The 22427-nt window shown below is 41.9% G+C and overlaps 2 protein-coding genes and 1 long non-coding RNA gene across 6 annotated transcripts in view; 1 reads left to right on the top strand and 2 right to left on the bottom strand.

The window, feature by feature from the left end:
* Positions 1–1303: 1303 nt before the first annotated feature.
* MMAA (metabolism of cobalamin associated A) lies at positions 1304–9661 on the bottom strand. 3 transcript variants are annotated; one of them, XM_079990617.1, is made up of 7 exons: positions 9543–9661; positions 7116–7584; positions 5358–5480; positions 4574–4744; positions 3594–3679; positions 2513–2662; positions 1304–1680 (listed from the first exon to the last, which is right to left on the bottom strand). In XM_079990617.1, exons 2-7 carry the CDS (start codon positions 7546–7548, stop codon positions 1393–1395), a joined length of 1251 nt encoding a protein of 416 aa, XP_079846743.1. In that variant the 5' UTR covers positions 7549–7584; positions 9543–9661; the 3' UTR covers positions 1304–1392. The 3 variants fall into 3 exon arrangements, with proteins under 3 accessions (XP_079846743.1, XP_079846744.1, XP_079846742.1); XM_079990618.1 differs by lacking the exon at positions 9543–9661 and adding an exon at positions 9401–9508; XM_079990616.1 differs by lacking the exon at positions 9543–9661 and adding an exon at positions 8021–9373.
* Positions 9662–9750: 89 nt separating this feature from the next.
* Positions 9751–16524, top strand: LOC307224128. The gene is made up of 2 exons (XR_013842432.1): positions 9751–9897; positions 15512–16524. It is a non-coding gene; the product is annotated as an uncharacterized lncRNA (long non-coding RNA).
* Positions 16288–22427, bottom strand: part of SMAD1 (SMAD family member 1) — a 36232-nt gene continuing 30092 nt past the window's right edge. The window contains exons 5-7 of one of the 2 annotated variants that reach the window (XM_079990611.1): positions 20832–21053; positions 18563–18819; positions 16288–17521 (exon numbers count right to left, since the gene is read on the bottom strand). In XM_079990611.1, coding sequence (XP_079846737.1) covers positions 17378–17521; positions 18563–18819; positions 20832–21053 — 623 coding nt within the window. In that variant the 3' untranslated portion in view covers positions 16288–17377. Of the gene's footprint in view, positions 17522–18562; positions 18820–20831; positions 21056–22427 lie in introns of both variants that reach the window. The other variant, XM_079990612.1, reaches the window with a different exon arrangement.

Below are 22427 nucleotides of genomic sequence, written 5' to 3'. Positions count from 1 at the left end.
TTGTTTACTTTAGTACAGCATGGAAAACAAGAGTACAAAATGAAAATAAACACGCAAAGCAAGATGGGAGGTGAAAGAACACGAGCAAAGGATTAGAAAGGAAGAGAGTGTATGTGGCAGCACTACAGAAATAAGGAAGCAATACGCAGGAGGGCTAGACGTATTAAAGGCTACCCCAGCTTGTGTTACAGGAAGTAATGGATTTAGAAAGGTCCAGTGTAGATTAGATATAGCCGGGAGTGGAGGGAGAGGAACTTCCTTATAAGAGCAACACTGACAATATAACAGCCAAACAATGGATCGTTCAAGCTCCTGAACTTGAAGGAGAAAAATGAGTTTTTATGTATGCAGTGCAGTAGCTAGCAGTTAACTATCAGGAAAATCATGTGCTTTAGAGCTTGTTATTTTATCCCAGTTGAAGATCATCACTAGCTTGCATTGTTTGAGGTTCTTCTCCATGGTCTTTGTACTAAGTCTCCTTTTTTATAACTAATCTGAGGAACTGAAGCCTTGGTCCTTGGCACTAAAATACATCAGCAGGAACAAGAGTAATACTAGACTGAAGAATCAGGGTCAGCATGCATGCAGCATAAGTAGACTGATCTTATGCCTGCTTACTCTGCAGGAGCAACCTTTGCTATCAGTGAGGCACGTTCTCAAATATACAGGTATAGGATTGCAACCTAAGCATGAATGAAGACCCACATGTTCACCCTCATGACACAAATGGACCCTGTGCATGCCATCTGGGGCAGAAGGAATTGAGGTTCATGGGTTTGCAACACACTGGTGCAACAGTAGTTATGCATCATCATGCTGCTGTTAACAGATCTTAGGGTGAAACTCAAGGACTAACATGGTTGTACAATAAGTTGGCTTGCAAAAAGCATTATGTCCCTGTTATGCACACAAAGATTCGCCATCCTCTTTTAATCCATATTATCTCTGAGTTGCTGTATAAACAGAATTAAGGACTTCTAAATTAAACTTATTAAAAATAAACCAATGTCTAATTCACTCTTACCCTTTTAATGGTACATTGTAATTAATAAAGTTCAAGCAGTTGGAAGTTTCGACCAATGAAGATGATTGGGCAAGTGCTGATAACTGAGGCAAATATTAAGACATGACTGTGCTCACTGCTGATATTCTCCCTAGCATCCCCTGCAGATTAGAAAGAAATCTGAACTGACAGTAAAGCACTTGTGTACCATTACAACTGCATACCTTTAAACATGCTGTAAATAAAAAGGATCGAGTTCCATTTACAGAACATTTTTGTTACCAGGTAAAAGTGTGCAGATTCACTGAAGTAGAACAATTTATGCCTTAGGAAACTGTTTGTAATGTACAGGTAATTGGTGAAAATCAGGTCATGCACAAAGGTGAATGTTAAGATCTTTCTTTAAAAGCTTTGAGCAATAGATCCGCAGCCAGCCCTGGAGAGAGAATTCCACTGACAACCTTTTCTTCCAGAAGTGGAATCTGATCTCTCACTGCCAAGTGACTCCGGAAATGATCCAGCATACTTTCTTGGATTACATTCCACATCCATACTTTTTGCTGTCTCCTTCGTTTGGTCATCAACTCGCTGCTTGTAAGCATGAGGTCTCGGAATTCTGTCATCTTATCCCATATGTCAGAGATGCCTTCTCCAGTTTTGGCAGAGATTCGTATTACCTATCGGATTGAGAAGGTTTTTTTCAAGATGCAGGACAAATTAAGGCTATTAGTATTGACCTAAACATTAGTCCTTAGTAACTTATATTCTATAAAACCAGATTCAAACCGCAACAGGCAAGAGCTGCCTTTAAAGAAAGAACCTGAAAATCCAGAACTGAATGCTGTACATCTAAGCAAGTTTTTATGCTAAGGAACTAATCTTGGGCAGGCCAATGTAGACAAGCTAGTTAACCGATAGAGTAGCTTTGTATGGTCCAACACCAAGAAAGTTATGAGCTACTTTTGGATCCAAAACAGGGCTTTAAAGGTCAGCACCAACACTTTGAATTGTGCTTGGAAACATACTAAGAGCCAATTGAGATCTTTTAGGACCGGTGTTATATGGTCCCGGTGACCGCTCCCAGTCACCAGTCTAGCTGCCATATTCTGAATTAGTTGTAGTTTCTGAGTAACCTTCAAAGACATTATCCCTTTGCCTTTTGAAGTAACCTTTCAAAAAGCACATCTCCCAAAACTGAACCTTGGAGGGCTCAACTTTCTACATCCCTTCATTGTGAGAATTGTCCTCTGTTCCTGCTCTCTGCTTCTCCTTACTTAGCCAGTTCCTGATGAACAGAAGAACCTCTTACTGCATGACTGCTAAGCTTACACAGGTGCCTTTGTTGCAGTACCAAATGTGGAAGAAAACTTTGGTACTTGAAGAACCAGGCAGTTTAAGCTAGTACTGTGCCTAGTGTAGTAATTTCTATAACATTATCTTTCCTCACCTGTGTCTCGTATTTTTTTCTGGCTGAAAAGAAGAGGAAAGGATTATTTTGGATGTACCAACCTTTGGGCTCCAAACCTTTGAGCGCTTACGGAGTAATTTCAGAGCACTGACGTATTCTGCTTGAATTCTCCGTGCCGGTACAACTAGATCTCCGTCAGCTTTGGTTACAGCAACAAGATCAGCCATCTCAATTATACCTCGCTTGATACCCTGAACAGAACAAGGAAAGAAAATAACAGAAATCTCAGAGACACTGTCTATAACCAATTAATATCTCCCTCAAATACCCAAAGATCATTTTTAAAACAGAACAACTAGATTTTTAATTGCCATTCCCAGTAACACCCTGAGGACTAGATAAATGAAGAGGGGCAGAAAGAGCCTTCACAAGCTTTTAAAAGGGTTCCCTGATTGTTTAGACCACTAAGTTCACATGTCTAATATGAAACATTCACACATTCAGGTATATATAAACATCTGATGGTAAAGGAATTAATTCTAATGCATGCTAGCAAAGGTTTCCAAAAGCAAAAGTAGAGTTATCATTTTAAAGCCATTATAGGATTTCAACCATGCCAGACAGAAATAGCTGTTAGCCCGAGTTGCACTCCTATAAAATGAGATCAAGAGTTTCATGTCTTTGCAGGTTTGTTCAGAGGACAAGCAAAATAAAATTGGAAAACACTCTGTCTCCTAAGCATACACAAAAGCATTACAGTGGAACCTCGGGTTAAGAACTTAATTTGTTCTAGAGGTCAGTTCTTAACCTGAAACTGTTCTTAACCTGAGGTACCACTTTAGCTAATGAGGCCCTCCTACTGCTGCCGCGCCGCCACCGCGCAATTTCTGTTCTCATCCTGAAGCAAAGTTCTTAACCCGAGGTACTATTTCTGGGTTAACAGAGTCTGTAACCTGAAGCGTCTGTAACCCGAGGTACCACTGTAATAAAAATAATGAACTATTGCCCATCTGTATTATAACAGCTTTTTAGGAGGCTTAAGGATTGCTAGCAAAAACCGGCTATGTCAAAATTTAAAAATGTTTTGCTGGTCAGTTCTGGTAGCTCAGGATGACTCAGGAAGACCTCCTACAGTTATGATCTATATGAAGTTCAGACTTCTGCCAAATGTAGCATTATTACCTGCAGCTCGTCACCTCCTGCTGGTGGCAGTAGCAATACAAACATATCAACCATATCAGCAACAGCAAACTCCGACTGACCCACACCTGAGGATCAAGAGCAGAAATTGACCAGTCACTTTGGAGATACAATGACTAATAATAATAATAATACCAGGGTACGAGACTACCAGAGGAGGGAAGAAGGGAATCTGAGAGACTTCAACAACTGAGGCTTATGAGAGTAGCAGTAAAACAAATGTTTGCATGCACATCCTAAAAGTTCAAGCAAATTAAGGAATGGGAATAAGTCAATCCACATTATGGAGCTGGGCTGTATTAAATCCCTTCTTGCCTAGGCCGAGTAATTATAGTCCCCTGGGGGATATTCTTCCTGAAGAGTTGTACAAACAGGCTTAGTTGCACTGGACTGTATTGATGGAGCAGCATGGTTGCAATTTTTCTAGCAATATTTTATCAAAGGGGTGAGGAACCTCTGACCCACATGCCTAATTAGGCCTGCCAGGCCTCCCCATTTGCCCTCCAAGGCAGTTTCAGCCAAGCCACACTGACCTGCCCTACACCTGACAAAATATACTATGTCAGGTGTGAGGCAGGTAAAAGTGGGGTTGGATAAAAGGGGGTTTGCAGGGACTGCTAAGCAGTGGTATCTGAAAAACCCTATGCTCAGCTTTTCTCAAGTGCCAACTATCAGCTGATTATCAGCTGGTGCTTGAAATGATCACCTGATGACATTGCGATACCACCCAGTTGTCAAAATTGGCCTGCCAAAGTGTGAAGATGAGGATATGACCCACTGACCAGATTCAGTTCCTCACCCATTTTATCACAAAGTAGCACTGATTCTGCTGCACCTACGACTTGGGTTGTCTCTCTCTTCTTGGCTCAGCAGGCCACAGTGCAAAGCAGAACTACAAAGCTGTGTCACCATGGAAGAAGCCATGCTGCAGACTGCATAGAATGGAATGACATTTCACTGACCTACTGTTTCTACAAGAACTATGTCATAGCCTCCTCCTTCACACAGCAGAATGGCTTCATTCGTGGTCCGCGTTACACCTCCTAGCGTTCCTCTGGTTGGAGAGGGCCTGATGTAAGCATTCATATCTCTCGACAACTCGGTCATTCTCGTCTTATCACCCAAGAGTGAGCCTGAAGCATTGAACAAAAGAAAGAAAAGGGGGGAAGAGTTTCATAACAGTCTAGCCATTCAAAACATTTACCCATGTCTCCATTAAATGCAGACTTATTATTTGATGAGAACTAGGCTGCAGAGAACAGTCCTTCAAAGAGAACTATTGTGTGCTAAGTTCCTCCACCCAGTTTTGGGTGATTCCCCCCCCTCCCAGGGGCCCTTGTACCACATTGCAGACTGTCCACAAAGCGTCCCCCCCTCCAGCCCTACTTTTTCAGGAGAGCAGAAAGCTGCAGGGGGGAGGGATTGGAAAGTTTTCTTCTGTTAACTTCCTTCCGTTCATGGTCTTTAGAATAAAAGCCAGCATCCATAATACTGTCAATTAATCTTATGTCTGCTTTCCAACTTCGTTACGACTGTTGCTGAGCTTTCAAGATGAGGCAAGTCACATAATTAAAGAACAGCCATTAACTGACAGAGTGAAACCAACCCACTCAGATGTAAAGCCCCACCATTTTCCATAGTGCTTTCTCCCAGGTAAGCCTACACAGGCTTGCTGCCCAATCTATGTCCCTACAACTGGCAAGGAAAGAAGCATGAGTGATAAGTAATGCATTCACACATACTCACCACCACTGGTGCTAGAGGATGGGTCCACTGCCAAGACAGACACTTTGTGTCCTCTTTCAGTGAGCATTTTCCCAAAGCATTCAATAAATGTTGATTTCCCAGCACCAGGAGGTCCAGACAATCCTAAGTAGGAATATAAAGATCCTTTGTTCTAATGTGCAATCACAACTCTGAGTGCAAGTCTGTCTCCTTACTATGAACATGGCCTAATAATAATAATAATAATAATAATAATAATAATAATAATAATAATAATAATTTATTATTTATACCCTGCCCATCTGGCTAGGTTTCCCCAGCCACTCTGGGCAGCTCCCAACAGATTAAAAACAAGAATAAAACATCAAACATTAAAAACTTCCCTAAACAGGCCTGCCTTCAGATGTCTTCTAAAAGTGAGATAGTTGTTTATTTCCTTGACATCTGATGGGAGGGCATTTCACAGGGCGGGCAGCACCACCAAGAAGGCCCTCTGCCTGGTTCCCCGTAACCTCACTTCTCACAGTGAGGGAACTGCCAGAAGGCCCTCGGAGCTGGACCTTGGTGTCCAGGCAGAACGTTGGGGGTGGAGACACACCTTCAGGTATACTGGGCCAAGGCCGTTTAGGGCTTTAAAGGTCAGCACCAACACTTTGAATTGTGCTTGGAAACGTACTGAGAGCCAATGTAGGTATTTCAGGACGGGTGTTATATGATCTCGGCGGCTGCTCCCAGTCACCAGTCTAGCTGCCGCATTCTGGATTAGTTGTAGTTTCCGGGTCACAATGCTTTTTTGGTGAGGACCTCCTGGAGGGACCACCAGGGCTTACAGAGCTTCAGAAGGCAATGAGCAAGGGAGGAGTCTTCACTGTGGTGGCACCTCCTTCCCTCAAACTTAGGCAGGCACCATTATTGTTGAGAGACTGGCAACTCCTGAGGCCTCTATGGACATCTTATTCCAATATGGGATTTAATTAATTCATTTCCAATTTCAGTTGCATGTAGCTTGTATTGTATTGCATTATGCTTTTATTATTGTACTTGGCTTTTAAAAAATTTGTACGCCACGTTGAGACTGATGTGAAAGGTAGTATAAGAATGTCCCAACACATAAAATAAAAATCATGAAAATAAACCTTCCTAAACCCAGATAATGTACCAGATAGATACCAATAATCTCTGCTTCACTCTTAATTCTTGACCACAACTCTTCCCTCCAAAGTTATAAATTTTCCCATAATTTTGTTATTGGACAACATACATGTCATGGTTCGCTTTTTAAAGAAAATTCACATTCCACATGGTAACTTCCATCTCTAGAAGGAATCACTTAACTCTTCCCATAGCAGCCCACCTTCTGATTTGTTGACTATTTTCCCTAACCTACAAGAAAGGAATGTCATATACAAGCATGTTTCATACTGGTTAAGTAAATTATTTTGCTCCAATTAAAAACAACAGCTGATGCACTGTGCTGGCAGAATATTCATAAGAAAATGAGACAGTTCATAGGGAGCAATTTTAGTGGCACGTTAAAAGTAATGGGACTTTGGGGATGACATTCACTGAACTAAACATATTCCATAGGGGACAAGCTTTATAACAGAGGCATTCAGCAATGCATAGTTAGTGTGACATATCACAACCAATCATAAGCTAATAGCTTAGAATTCCTTTTAATTTTAGAATTAATTAATCTGTATTTCTTTAACAACTGACAAGTGAAGACACATTAAATCATCAAAACAGCAATAACTGCACAAACAAAAGAGAACTGACCCACTCTAAAGGCTAGTGGCTTTCCTTTATTTAACTGTTCTTGTTCTCTGTGGTAGGATAGTACCTTCTGAAGGAGCACCTGTGCAATCTCCTTCTTCCTGCTGTGTGTGGATTCTACGAGAGTAATGGCTTCCGCCAGGCAGGCCCTGTGTCCTTGAATTAATCCATTGTACAATTTGTCTAGAAGTCTCTGTTCCTGGTCAGAGAGCTCTCGTGTCTGATGTTCCAACACTGCTGGATAACAGAGGCCAGTGTTCAAGCCCTTTGAAGATATCATCCTCCTTGAAAAACACTGTTGCAATGAATTCAGCTGTTGGACACATGAAAAAGCAGATCCAGGACTGGACCTCCAGCAGAAACCGTCAAGACTATTAGGAAACCTTCTCTGAAGAAAACAGAGTGGAAATCGCAGCAGCAGTGATGATCCATTCATTTTGTCTTGATTCAGAGAAATCCGTTTTTTGGAAACCTAATAGGAGAAGAAAAATGCTTGGTAATTCCACATTTTTAAAGTGTATTCATGAAGTGTATTTGAAGCAGTGAAGAGGTACGTAGGGAAAGGGTTCAACACCCCCTTGGCTTCTAACTCCACATAATATACTTAGACCCTTAAAGAAGATAAATATCAGGAAAACCTTAGTGCCAGAGATTTCAATTTTATAACAGTCTTGCCTGGCAGCTGTAGGTGAGAAAGAATTTCATGCAGAGGAGTGTGCAGAATTGCATGCAGGCAAGTGGGTGGGCTGGCAGAAGAAGTACTCTGTCCCTTCTCTGTGCCCAGCAAACACAGTAGGCTGCTAGAGGAGAGAATGAGTTCGCCTTCCTCTTATGCCCAGCCCCCAGTAGGCTAGCAATTTTTGAGTTTATTTACTAGGGTGTTTTATAATGGTTAAGTTTTTACTTACAATTTCTACGAACCTAATACACACACTGTGAACTTCACCTCCCCACATCCAGCACTTACTCTCAACCTGCAGATTTTCCAAATCATACAGACTATTTCTCCCTCAGTTACTGAACTACTAGCAACTGAGGACAAAACTAAATGAAACCTGGTTCTCTAAACTGAACATAAGCAAACAAAACAAAAACAAATTGCAGAACGATAGGAAATGACAAATTAAGTTCTCCACAACATTCCCTGGTAAAGGAACCACAGGTTATTGCCCCTGTTGAGGTGAACTTTAAACTGAAAGTTAATGTACTCTCCATTTGAACAACCCTAACACTCTGGTTGGCCACTCTGAGAAACAGGATACTCAATTAGAGAGGCCTTTAGTCTAATTCAGCAGGGCACTTTATGTTCTCAGAATGACCAACCTGCACACCCATGTTAACTGAACCCAATGGATGCTTCCTATTACATTGTGATATTTGAATTTCTACAATAAAACAGTACTCTTGTGTACAAAGAGGGCTCTCTTCCATATTCAGGTATTGTGGGTGTATGTATTAGTCCCACCTTCCTACTCCTATTGATTCTCATATTCCAATGTAGTACTGTAATAGTACAGTAATTCTTTTTATTTACCACTCAGAAAATGTTTTAGGTCAAAATGCTTACTTGGAAGTAAGCTCTACTGAAATCAAGGGAACATTACTGAATGAAATCAAGGGAACATTGCTGAATCAACACTTATCAGAATTCTAAAACAGACTAAACATTCTAACATACGCAGACACTTATCTTATATTACAAGGCAATCTGACGCACAACACTGACGGTGGTAATTGTTTTTTTGAAAGAAAAGTACAGATTAGTAAGGGCTTTATCAGTTAACCACACTTCTATCCGACAATATAGACAAAAACTTTCTTCTATAACCTACTGTGAGAGATAAAACCAACAGTAGACTAAAATCCGCATTTAAGCATTCCAGTTAAATGATATGCTGCCTTCTGAAGTGAAGGAGCTGAGTGACCTTTTAAAAAAACAAAACCAAACCTAGGCCCCAAGTAACATTGTTACAGTCCAGCAATATTATAGTTTAATTCTCCGGGGGGGGGGGGAGAGAAGGGGAGGAGACCCTCTCCCATATATGTTCTCCCAAATTATGTCACGCTGAACACTTAAATACAGATAACTGGTAATTTATAGCTGCATACACTTCCAAGAGCACAACCCTTGTCATGTTTATTTGGGCTCCCGTGGGGCTTAACCCCCAGGTAAGTGTGCACAGGGTGGCTTCTCAAACCACTGCAAAACCTGTACCCCCCACCATCCTGCACTGGTTTTATTGCTACCTAAGATGGTTTGCGTTTAAGCACCGTGAAAGGACAGAGACCTGTTTCTAAATAGGCAACGCAAAGACAGCGCCGCCGGGGTCCACCAAACTGGCGGTCCACGAAACCCAGGCGGACGCGGGTCGACTAGCAAACACGCTCCCGCCCGCACCACAACAAGGAAATGACCCCGCTGCTCCGAACCTTTTCACATCCGGGATACGCCAGAGGACGCAAAGCAGCACGCAACTTGAACCGCAACCTCCTCTAGCCTTGACCCCGCCCTGCCCAGCTGCTCCGTGACTAGGTCTGCCAACTGCGCCTGCGTAGAAACCGGGCAGCTGCGGGGGCGGGGCGGGGGCGTTGCAAAGGGAAAGTGGAGCTGCTTCCACGCAGGCGCAGTCGAAGGCAGCCATGTCTGTTGGAGTTTGAAAAAAGTTTCAGACGGTGGTCGTTGTGTCTGCGGAGAGACCCGAACCTGTCTCTTTCTTACAGCGGGGGCAAACGCAGTCCTTTCACCTCCGCGCACAAAGGGTGAAAACAAAGATCCTTTAGTTTGGTGTGTGTGTTTTTTAATTGCCTTGCAAGTATTTGCTTGTTTCATAACGCTTATATATTCCTTGGTTGATGAATAAATACATAAAATGCTGTCAAAGCGGTTCTTCGGGAGGGAGGGACAGAAGCGTCCTGCAGCCTCCTAAGAATACCGATCCCTTGTTGCAGATGGAAGGTGAAATTCGATATATTTATGCCCATATTTCATGAGAAGGACATAGAGTGGCTCACAACAATACTGCAGTTACAGATAGGTAGCCATGTTGGTCTGCCATAGTCAAAGCAAAATAAAAAAATTCCTTCCAGTAGCACCTTAAAGACCAACTAAGTTTCGTGCATGCACACGAAAGCTCATACCAAGAACTAACTTAGTTGGTCTTTAAGGTGCTACTGGAAGGAATTTTTTTAACAATACTGCAGAGTAGTCCAGGGTTGCTATCCACCCCCATCACCCAGCCCGGACACTGATGTCCAGCTCCGAGGGCCTTTTGGTGGTTCCCTCGCTGCCAGAAGTGAGGTTACAGGGAACCAGGCAGAGGGCCTTCTCAGTAGTGGCACCCGCCCTGGGGAACGCTCTCCCATCAGATGTCAAGGAAATAAACAAGTATTTTACTTTTAAAAGACACCTGAAGGCACCCCTATTTAGGAAAGTTTTTAATGTTTGACGCTGTATTGTTTTTGATAGTTGGTTGGAAGCTGCCCAGAGTGGCTGGGGAGACCCAGTCAGATGGGTGGGGTATAAATAATAAATTATTACTATTATTGCATTGCATCTATTAAAAAAATCTCTGCTCAGAAGAAAGCTCAGAAGGGCTATAGCAGTGGTTTTTAGCCAGTGTGCCATGGCACCCTGGGGTTCCTTGAATGAGGGGTGCCTCAGGCAACAACGGCCTCTGTCCCTCTTTGTTTCCCTCCCTTCCTCTGATGCCCTCTTGCATCTCAGCCTCCCAAAGGCTTGCGTAGCTGTTTGTTGCAGCAGCCCTGGCTTCAAGCTCCGCAGGCAAATGGTGCCTCTGGGGCTGGCCAGGGGGTGCTGGTTGCCAGAAGCAGAGGCTGCCTCAGAGTAAGCAAGTGGGTGAGTGAGGGAGCCCAGCCAGCCAGTTCACCAGCCCTTGCTCTTGGGAATGGACAATCAAGTGGGAGACCAGGAAGGCAGGCAGGCACCACGCTGGCCTTTCTTGTGCTTGCCGTGTGCAGTGCCTGCCCTGAGTGGCCCCCATGCAGGTCCAGAAGCGCCTAAGGTAAGGTGCTGTCCTCACATTTGGCCATTGGGCCACTAAGGCTGGGGGCATCCTCTTCCCAGGCACCTGTGGGGCAGTGTGAGGAGGCACCCCTCTCTTTAGAGGTAGCTCAGAGACCAGGGGCAGCAGCAACAGCTGCTGCCCAGAGGGCTCCCAAGTAGAGGGGAGAGGCCAGGAGGTTGAGGAAACACTTAAGAGAGTGTTCAAAAAAGGGTGAGAGGCTGCCAACTCTGCAGGCAAGGGGTGACATAACTGGGTTCATGAGCCCAACAGGAGTGCTGCAAAAAGAATGTAGTTTGTCAAGGGAGCTGTGGACTCAAAAAGGTGGAAAACCTCTGGGCTATAGTGTTTTATCTAGGCAGCTAGGGCTCTTCTGCATGACAATATCTTTTTGCACCAGGTCAGTGAGGACCGCTTGTTTTTTAAAATTCTCCTATATACAGAACTCCATAGGTGCCTCTTGGATGTATCTGTAGGTTTCCCCCTCTGTGTCTATTAACTTAGGTCAAATAAGTGTTGTTTATTTTGAATAATACATGGAAGATGGATCTTCCTTGGGAGGTTCTGGACTCTCCTACCTTGGAGGTTTCTAAGCAGAGGTTGGATGGTAATCTGTCATGGATGCTTTAGCTGAGTTTCCTACATTGCAGGGGGTTGCACTAGAATGGTGACTCCTGAGGTACTTTCCAGCTCCATGAATCTATGTTCTTCTGCTTCACCAATATTTCATTATGTTCCAATCATTTTATGTAATTGTATTTTGTATAAATTATAAGATTATAAATAAAACATGTTCTATTTACAAACACAACATTTAAATAGCTGCCTTTCTACTGGTATAATGGGGGGCATGAGTGTAGCCAGGATTTTTGTTAGGGGACAGGCTTTTGTTGGGGGGCAGAACCTCAGATCTGTATTGATTTTTAACACCTATGGGGGCACAGGAAGGAAACAAGGTTGGAAGGGGGCCACAGTCAGAAAAAGTTTGGGAAAGACTGATCTAGTCCAACTCCCTGCAATGCAATGAATCTTTTGCCCAACATGGGGCTTGAACCCACAACCCTGAGACTGAGTCTCATCCATTACCAACTGAGCTATTCCAGGTTCTGCAATAGCCCCCTATTGTAGCTGCAATGGGGGCAGAAAATATCAGTCCCTGTTAATATCTACATATTGTGAATTAGGAGGGGGAGGTTATAAACTAGCTCCTGTTATTATCTCTGTGTCTGGTGCCAACCCCTAAATGAGGTTGAGGTTCAAAAACCAGGGATGGGCAGCTGGTGTCTCCCTATTATTACAGAGCTCTGCAACCCAAGTCTTAGAACATGGAAGGTAAACAGTGGCATGAAGAAGAGGATTAACAATTATGGGAAGGCAACTAAGGTTTCTTCCACATCACTTGTGTATTAAGTGTTCAGTCTGATTTGCTTGCAAGGAGGTTATATGATGCCAGCAGTTTATTGAGCATTCTGATCTGCCAGGAAGTTCTATGATTTCACATCAACCAATTTAGCCCACATTTTCCTTAACCCTGAAAAGTCTATTTTATTTTAACTGGAAGCAGTTTTGTTGTGCAAGAGCTCCAGATCCACTCTAATGGCACAGTTGAATCCCACTTACAATATAAAATGGAACTGTCCTAAATTCTAGATCTCATCACCATAGTTTAGAATAATGAGTAAATTTGCACTGATTTCAATCCTGGTGAAAGTAACCACAAATTCCCTAAAGGCATAAGAAAATAGAGAGAGCCCTGCTGGATCAGAATAAGGGCCTGTGTGTCTACTTGAGGGGTGGGCAACCTGCAGTCTTTTACAGCTCCTTTAAATCTTATATTAATCACATTGGCATCCTCTTTGGGTTACATGTCACTTTCCTAATCATTAGTATTCATTTACTTTCAGGTTCTATTATTGTGGTTTTAAATGAACTCCAGGCATCCTAAAGAGATTTTAATTGACTTTCAAGTTTCACTTCCTTTTAACTGATCCCCTAATCTTTCCAAGGAGTCGGGGAGAGCAACAGGAAGGGTGATGAGAGAAAGGAAAATGAGCAACAGGCTTCACTTGCCTTGCCCTCTCCTTCTAAGCAGTAATGGGCCCAGAGGGAGAGGGCAACTGGCAGTGGGGACAGTGGTAAGGAAGCAGGTCCCTAGAAGGAACACACCGTGGGCATCATGCATGAGACCCCCACAAGACCTGGAGCCAGCACTGGCTGTGTCAACCAGCACATTTAGAAAAACAGTGCATTGGCCAACTGATCCCCATTGTCACACACGTGTCACTACACTATACACGCTTCCCTGATTTTCGCTGCACTAGCCATGGACTGGCTAGGGACAGGGAGAGGTGATCAAAGTACTAAGAAGTATGAAGGAGGCAGTTTACTGCTGCTCCACCTTATTCTAAATCTTATCAAACTGTTTGGGGTTGTGGTTAGTCTCCAGACAGATCACTTTGAGGCTAACCACAGCTCTAAACAGATCAGTGTTTGGCCAATACTTTACAGCCCAGTCCTATGCAGCCTAAGTCCTAATTACTTAGAAGTAAGTTGCCCTGAATTCACAGGGGCTCAACTCTCCACTAGGAGTACACAGCCTTTACTTATATAACATCACTTGCCCGTCCTATATGATGTTATATTCAATGCAGTTTTTCTTTAGAAGTTATCCTTTTTTGTATCGCATGAGGGTGGTATAGTTACTACCCATCCATTTTAAAGCCATAAGATAATACAAATCTAACAAACCAAATTGACTCAGGCACCCATACATAGTTCTAGCTGCCCAATTCTATGCATTCAGGAGTAAGTTTTGTTTAGGATTATTCTCATAGGCAGCAATCTTATACACACTCAAGTCCTACTGAACTCAGTGAGCTCTATAGTTAACCTGCATGGGATTGGGCTGCAGATACAGAATCACACACACCAGGTCAGGCCGTTGGGCTACCTAGCTCAGAATTGTCAAGCTTGACTGGCCATGGCTCTGGATGATTGGGTTTTAGATGCAGACATTTCCAGCCCTGCCTGGAGATGCTGGGGAATCGACATGGTGTGAATTCATAGGGATTCCTATGTCCATTTTATCACAATAATATTTTTGTCTCCAGAGCTCTTGAGCTCTTTTAAGGCTTTGCATGCGTTACAGCTGCCAGGAGAATCCTGAAGAACGCTATATTCACAACTGTAGGTCCCAATCTCTACACTTCAAATGTAAAAGATTAAGTTTCCAAGTAAACAAAAAGCCTGGTTTGCAGCCATCTTCTTTTCCAGATGCTGTCAGAATGGTGTTTGTATTCTCTGTACCAGCAGGGAGTCAACAATTTTTGAGACATGTTCTTGTCAACTGGTGGGTTTCACTTAGTGACACTAGGCCACTAAACATGGCACACCTCAAATTCATGTGCATGTCTGAAACACTTCCACTCTTGCTTCTTTTGCTGAGCCTCTATGAAGCAGAATCAGAGAAGTGCCTGCATAGCATACATCTTATTAGCACATGCTGTCCTAAGTTGTCAATGATATAAAAACTTCCTGAGCCAAGGAGACACCCTTTAATAGGAGTTACATGCCAAGCAGTCTTGGGAGGAGCAGGCACATTACTATGTGCAATGTGGATCCCAGCCAAATTAGCTTTAAAGTAATTTAAAAACACATTGGAGCTATTTATATTTGTCTTCTGGCTAGTGAGCAGAAATATTTTATTTTCAACCAAAGAAGACTTGCAATTACTATTATTTAAAGCTAAAGGGTAAACTGAGATTTTAAGTGTTTTAAAAGCCAAGCCAAATTGCTTTGCAGACTGCACGTTCCAGTAAGTGTGGGAAACCTCATCTTATGACTCATGTATACTGAAGTGAAATGCAGTGTGACACTTTAACAAGCAATTATATTTGTGATAAGAGTGCTTTCTCTGAAGGCTGTCCTGAAGAGGGCAGATAACTGATCATGTTCAAAAAGTGTGATCAGTTACCATGCAGCATAAATTCAATACTTACCAGTTTCTTTGTTTGTTCCAGAGAAGTTAAAAGAAACTACAGCTTTTACCGCCAATAATACATATTCAGCTGTATATGGTTAAAAAGCTATCACCCTTTTAAAACCACATTCAGGTCCACTTACTTTGATGCAGTTCAAATTCTGTAGCAGCTGACAAGCTGAGCTGTTGAGTTGCTGCTCTTGATCCTGAAATATCCTATTTCAGCATGTCAGCACAAAGCAGAAATGCCTGTTTATTTGATTAAAAATAATCTATTCACAATGCTAACTTGTTTTTTTCTGCTCTTACTGTGGGTTGTGTAACACTCATGCTATCAGATATGAAAAACAGTTCTTAAATTCTAGTTCATGTCTTCCTCCAATTTGGCAATTTCTCAGGTGGCGTTTTGGCCACTTTACCTACACCAAATAACAACATCCCAGAAATTCTCATCAAAGGAGAGGTTGCTTCCTGTCATCTTCTTAGACTGCAGGGTCTAATGACTCACATTGGACAATGGACCTTCCCGTATGCCTTGATGAGGTAGTTGCTTGATGAAAACAACAATGTGGTGAGCAGTGATGGTAAACAAAGAGGCAACAGGGACTAGCAGTTTATTATGTGCTTTTTGGAGCTATTTCCGCTCTTCCAATGAACATGATGGCTGATGGTGCTATTCGGCCAATTTGAGTTAAGGATGATTCTTCTATCCTTAAGAAACTAATCATGTGAAGATGGATATTGTGCACACTTCCCTTCATTATTAGCATGCACTCATCTTGCTGCTAGGTATATTTATTTTTAAAGCAGTGAGCATAGAACCATGGTACATCCCTCACACCAAGACCGCTAAGCTTGTGTTTTTCAAGCAGCTAAAAGGAAGGCAAACACATGCATTGTGGTAAAATAAGGCAGTTAAAAGCACCAGCAAAGTTTTAAAGAATTTTACCAATAAATTTGGCAATAAGATTAGACAATGAAGCTACCTTTTTTTAAAGAAGACATAAAAGGGAGCTTTAGGTATTGCTTGTGCTTCCATGCTGATAGCTTGCATTATCAGTTCCATTGCATATCTCCTTTTCCAAGAAACTGTTCTCAGCAACTGATATTCATTTATATCACAGCTACTTCATGTTTTGTAGTTTGATAAGGGGGAAGAATGCACAAGAGCGTGTTTTAATCAAAGTAAGCAATACGTTTATTTGAACTTCAGTAGAGATGAACCACTAAGTTTTGGAATAAAAAAATACTGGAAAAGTACTACAGCTTGAATGAATATAAAAACATTAGCAGAAAGAAAACAATTTAAATGGTAAAAAATTAACCTTTAAGTCTGAGACACTTGAATAGGTTGTTTAAGTCCTCCCAACATGTGCTAACATCTGCTAAGTTGGCAAAACACAAACCTCTTTCTTACAAAACGAAAACAGCTACTTCTGTTATGTGAACTGCATAAAACTGTCCAATCTTAAAAAAGGCTGTATAGTTTGTCTTGAAATATACAGACCTTGCAGTACATGACAAAAGCATTTATTGACCCAGCCTTGCTCCATGAAGCTGTGCTTGGGCAGAAATATATCAGTTAGTAAGATGAAGCCTCTATAAAAATGAAATGCACAAAGCAAGACTTGGACTTACTTAACAAGCTATGTTTACAGTATAATTCTACCTGTCCATGTCAGCTTCCCTTCCCACCCGCCTCCCACAACTATATTTCTTTAGGCTAGTCCATCTCTAACTTCCAGATACACTGTACATACATTTTGCAAAGAGCATACCTAAAAATTCTTGCAGCGGTATGGTCAGTACACAGTTTCAGAAGATTACACAGAAGCCTTAATTTTTCTGAGGATAGCAACTATTACCAAGAACCATTAGCTTTCAAATATTGTGAGAAGCTTGTTAAAAAGGAGAGTAGCCTTCTTCTTTTTTGGTACTCGTCCCAGAACGCAAAACACAATGGAAATTCAGCACAAGGGGATCTTAGTGTTCTAGATAAGATTGCTTGAGAACAGCGTCCCGATTACGTGGACTTGGGTCATCCCTAGCTATTACACGCTGCCCTGTATAAAGATTACTACTATGTAAACTAAAAAGTCTTTGATACCAACAACTTAGTAGCAGCTTTTCCTGATCTAACAGTTGGTCACAGAGGTCAAGTATAATAAAGGCTGCTGCCAGTTTTGTACATGTGTCTGACTCATACATCCTTCAAGTACATGCAAGGCTCAATAGTTTCTTAAGTGTAGCTGCTCCGAATCCTTTTAAGACACAGAAGAGATGGGGTTATGAGGAGAGCCCATCTGCGTAAGAACTTTATCCAGCCACTGAAGGGGACCATGTAAGTGAATCTCAATCCAGCACGGTGTGCTTGTGACATCTTGCCGATGATACTCTGCTCCCCAGCCCTAGAAACACAGAGTGATTGTTACAACAATTCTTGCTACAGATTTAATTGCATTCTGAGAATCCAAAGACAGTAACATGGCGTCATATTGAGTAAAGGAGACATTATTTTTATTTTTTGCATTAAAGGAGCGCAACCATTTTCTGATCTCTGAATTTTAATCTGAAGTAGATTTAAAACCTTGCCAGATGGGCCCGATTGAAAGCCCTGAAGACATGAATCTTCCAAGTAAGTGATCACGCTCAATGGGGTGGGGCAGCTTGTGCTGTAATGTCTTCTACTTTCAAGGGGAAACACCTGTTGATGTTTAGTCAGGCAGTGCTGCTCTCTCAATTCTTTGTACTATTTTTTCCCCATACACACTACCATCTATTTTGTATCCAGTGTCTGTGCACCTTATCTCTAGAAATTCAGAGATTTTTTTTTGGATGGATGTTAAGGTACCGCTGAACAAGTCAGCCAAACAACATTTCTTTATTTCTCAGTGGCTGCACCCAGATTATAGAACTCTCTGCACAGGGAACACCTACCAAGCTTCTTACTGGCCTTCCACTTAATAGGAAAGACGTTTCTGATAGGCATTAGACCCATTGGGGTGATTTCTCTCCTGTCACAAGGTATAGTTTTATTGCTTTATGACTGCTAATATTGGGGTTTTTTAACTGGCAGACATTTACTGCTGAACACGATTTTTTGTGAAAATAAAGTGGATATAATTTTCTTCCTTTTTTAAAAAAGAATGTATGTTTCTAGTGCTGCCATTGGTTCTGGAGCTAGAGCTACAATTCACAAAATCCAGGTTAATATCTTTCACTTTTAAGTTTGATTAACATGAAAGACACAGTGCAATTTTAAAAAATCAAGTATTTCTTAGCTTCAGCTCTAGAGTACTTTTTGGAGGATTTGTTGAGCAGGCTCAGCAGCAGCCCCCAAAAGATTTAAGTTTTGGGCAGCATTTGCATGCACATGCCTTTGTCTGTCTAGGTTGCTATTCCCAGGCCAAGGCCTCGCGAAGACACACTCACCTCAAAGCCTTGCTTACCTTTACAAAGCTCATGCGGATAGTGCACATCTTGGTGAGTTCATACACAGTTTCAAAGCCATGGTTCACTGACTGAGCCAGAAGTTGAGCAAACTCTTGGTTGTTGAAAATTTTCAAACTGCAGCCACTTGGAATTTTGCAGACTGTAGTTGGGTGGAAGCCATGATGGTAATTGCAATTTCGACTTTGCACAAATATACTACTGTCACTAAGGCACTCTGCATAGACTTCACCACCGACATAATACAGGTGAACTCCTATAAGAGAGACATGATTCTGTTAGTTTTATTCTGAAGTTAAAGCACTTCAGACTGCTGCAGGTATTCAAAGCAGCAGTGAATGGGTATGAGTATTTTCTGGTGCTGTTGTCCAAATGAGGATCATACACCTTCTCCACAGTGATGCATGGATTTTATATACCTGGCCCAACCGCATAACTGCAGTTGTCCAAATTTATTATTCACACGCTGTATAGGCAACATTTTTTGGACACCTGCTTTTGTGGACAACTGCACATATCCTTAGATTTGAAGGGTTTTTCTAGTTAAAAACTAGGGGGTGCAGGTGAATTTGTATCTAATGAAACCAATGGGATAGAACAACATCTGCCAACAACATTAGCCAAGCAAACCAAGTACTTCTTCATTTTATCTGGTCTGAGTTTTAGCTTCTATTTAAATTGGGGTTTTACTGTAGTTTTAGCAGATCATCTTAAATATGCATATTTCTTTGAAAATAAAAAGGTAATAAATCTAGTAGTGTGTGTGTGTGTGATAATTTTCAATAGCAAAATTTAAGACTAAGACATCTTACTGAACCCTTTAATAAAAGGAAATAGGAACTCCTATGTGCTGCATATCTATAGGTCCCAGGCACTAATACTGATTCAACTAGAGAAATTAGGCATACGCTTCCTTATTGGTGGCTATCTGCCATCTAGTGATCTTTGACCCAAAGTGAAATTTAGAGGCTACAGCTATTTTCTCAAATTGGGCCACCAGTGTGGCATAATGGTCAGAATGTCAGACTAGTACTGGGGATATCTACTACAGGGTTCAACAGCTCCCTCAAACACTGAAGCTCAACTGGGTTAATACTATCTCTCAGCCTAACTTATTTCACAGATTGTTGACAGGATAAATGAGATGCCATGTACATCACCTTGAACTTCTTGGAGGAAGGGAAAGATATAAATGTAATGAAATAATTTGTCCATAACTAGATCCCTAGTAAGGAATGGGGCTGTTACGGGCAAAAAAGATTAAAACCCTGCTGCTATTCAAACTTTTAAAAGTCCTTCAGTGCACCACCAAAAGGCATGTTATGAATAGTTTTAAAGGCACCAGTAGTGGATAGTCCCCAACTGTGTCTTACACATACCTGGAAGAGATAGCCATCTTTTATATAGCCAAAATACCAGTCATACCCGGGGGGGGGGGGGGGAGTATCCCTTGTTCATATCTGGCTTTGTAAAACCAAGTCATATGCCAGCAAAACCAAGTAGGGAATTATTAATACAAATAATTGACTAAACTATTTTTATTCCAAGACAATTTAAAGTATAGAAGCTATAGTCTTCACTCAAGACCATCTTTTTTTTTGTTTAAAAAAAGAGAGAGAGAAAAAGCAAATGCTTCTAGAAAAAGAAAACCAGAACATTACTAAATTACTTCAGTTCTTAAAATAAAGGAGACAGCACATTGTTTTTTATATAGTTTTATATATTGGGGGTATTATGGGTTAAAACAGGTGGCATATACTGTAATACAAACGCTTCTATAAAAGATAGAGATAAATTTTAAACAATTCCTCTTTTTCTCCTATGGATCTCAGTACTATTTTACCTTGGAAACAATTTCAGATTCTGAACTGAGAAAGCAAAAGATGCCAACTTCTCTGCCCTTTGCAAAAAAGCCTTCTCCAGTATTTTGCAAGCTATGTTAATACTCCTGGAGCTGCATCAGGGAGCCCAATAGTGATTTTAACCCCTATATAAGAACCTTGTGTAGTAATAGATCCACCAGCTTAGTTGCAGCTCAAGAGGTTTTTCTTCCAACAAAACAATTTGGGAGAAAACTGTCTAGTTGGAATTTGGATCGTGTGCAACCCTGTTTCTATGTGTTGTCGAAATTTCCTTGTTTGCAAGGAGATTACATTGTGTAACGCTGAATATGTTGCTTCTCAATGAAGCCTTGAGGCAAACAAATGTTGCTTGCATCCCAGCTCCTCTCTCTTTCCACTTTCAAATATGAACAAAACCCCACAGTACCTTTGCCAATATGCCGCCTGGTGTTCTCAATGGTGGAATTCCGGTTAACATTGGAGAGCAGCCCTAGGCAAAATCTGTTCTTGTTGTTTGACGGATCAGTGAAGCCATCGACCAGCACACTTGTTGAAGAGGCATGAAATGCCTCTCCAACACGATTGTTAAGCTCATAGTAGACAATAGAGCACCAGTGTTTTGGCTCTTCATAAGCAACTGCCTGAACATCTGGAAAGGAGGAAAATCAGAAATCAGTGACACTAGAATTAATGAGTTCCTGGGCTTTAAAGTTTTATTTATTTTCAGTGTGTAGGTTTTGGCTTAAGATCAGTGAAGAACCAAAAGGGGGAAAAAATAATCTGGCTACACAGCTGCTAATTAGAAGTCATTCTCTCACAATGCCCTATTATGCAATACATATGAGCCACACTAGCAATTCAATCAAAGCCTCCACATAGCGAAAAGAGAAGAAGCTCCAACTGGTCCTTTAACAAGCAGTGAGCAGATTCTTTTTACCACCCTGCTTTACAAGTAGACTCACAAAAACTGGGGCTGATAATCTACTAATTGGTTAGGTTGAGAGTCCCTGCAGTAGAATGATTAGACTGGCTTCCCCCCAAAATGATTGTAACCAGTAAGCTTTACTTATCTCTATGTTTGGGCAGGTGGGCTGTGTTTGTGTGGCAAATGAGCTAGAAAGAAAACTACCAGGTCTCACTCAATTTACCAATCGATGTTGACTGGTCACCTAGCGGCAATCCTTTTCATCACAGCCCACTTCAACGCTTTAGTAAACCCAGATGTGCTACCGTAAACCATGCCTATTTACAATGAAGCCATTGGACAGTATGCAATTCAAAATGTATCCTTTGCACCGGGAACTATTGCTCAAAAGACTTGAGCAATATGTCCATATCATGGTGGAGTTGCACTTGCAAGTCAGGGTCTCACCCTTTAGGGTCCATTCTGTCTCCTATGGTAACTCAACTGCCATGTTAAATCACTGGTTGCTGGGGATTTGGAGCATGGTGTTGCAAGTACCAAGCACTTATCTGTCCATGTCAATTGGATCAGAAGCTGAGAAAATGCTGTTGGCCCTGAAGCAGTGATGGGCTTGTTGGAAACCAACCAACTGAGAGTGAATCCTTCTAACACAGAGGTGTTGTGGGTAGGTGGTTCCTGTGTTCAGGAATCAGGTGGATGACCCAATCTAGAATGGGTTGCACTGTCCCTGAAGGAAGAGGTTCCTAGTACTCCAGGATTTCAGCCTGCCACAGAAGTCCCAATTGCCCTCTACAGCTAGGAGTGCTTGTACTACAGCTGTTGCTGGGCTGGCATACCCTGGCCTCAGTTGTCCATCATAATGACCTCCTGGGGCACTCTATGACCATCTCAGCTGTGACTCCTGGAAGATCTGCTCCCTGCCTTGCAGGCCTTTTTCCACCTGGCCCAAAGTGGGCTTCATGGCCAGATTGGGATCTGAATTTGAGAACTCTCAGCCTTCATCTGACACAAACCACTACACCACAGTGACTTGTGGTAGCTAAGAAGGGACAGTCACAAATGTAGTTTTGGCTGTAGGAAACCAATTTTGTGGAATTG

Source organism: Podarcis cretensis (assembly GCF_951804945.1).
Source record: "Podarcis cretensis genome assembly, chromosome: 9".
Classification (NCBI taxonomy): domain Eukaryota; kingdom Metazoa; phylum Chordata; class Lepidosauria; order Squamata; family Lacertidae; genus Podarcis; species Podarcis cretensis.
The sequence above is the reverse complement of the archived record's forward strand: the minus strand, read 5'-3'. Positions and strand labels throughout refer to the sequence as shown.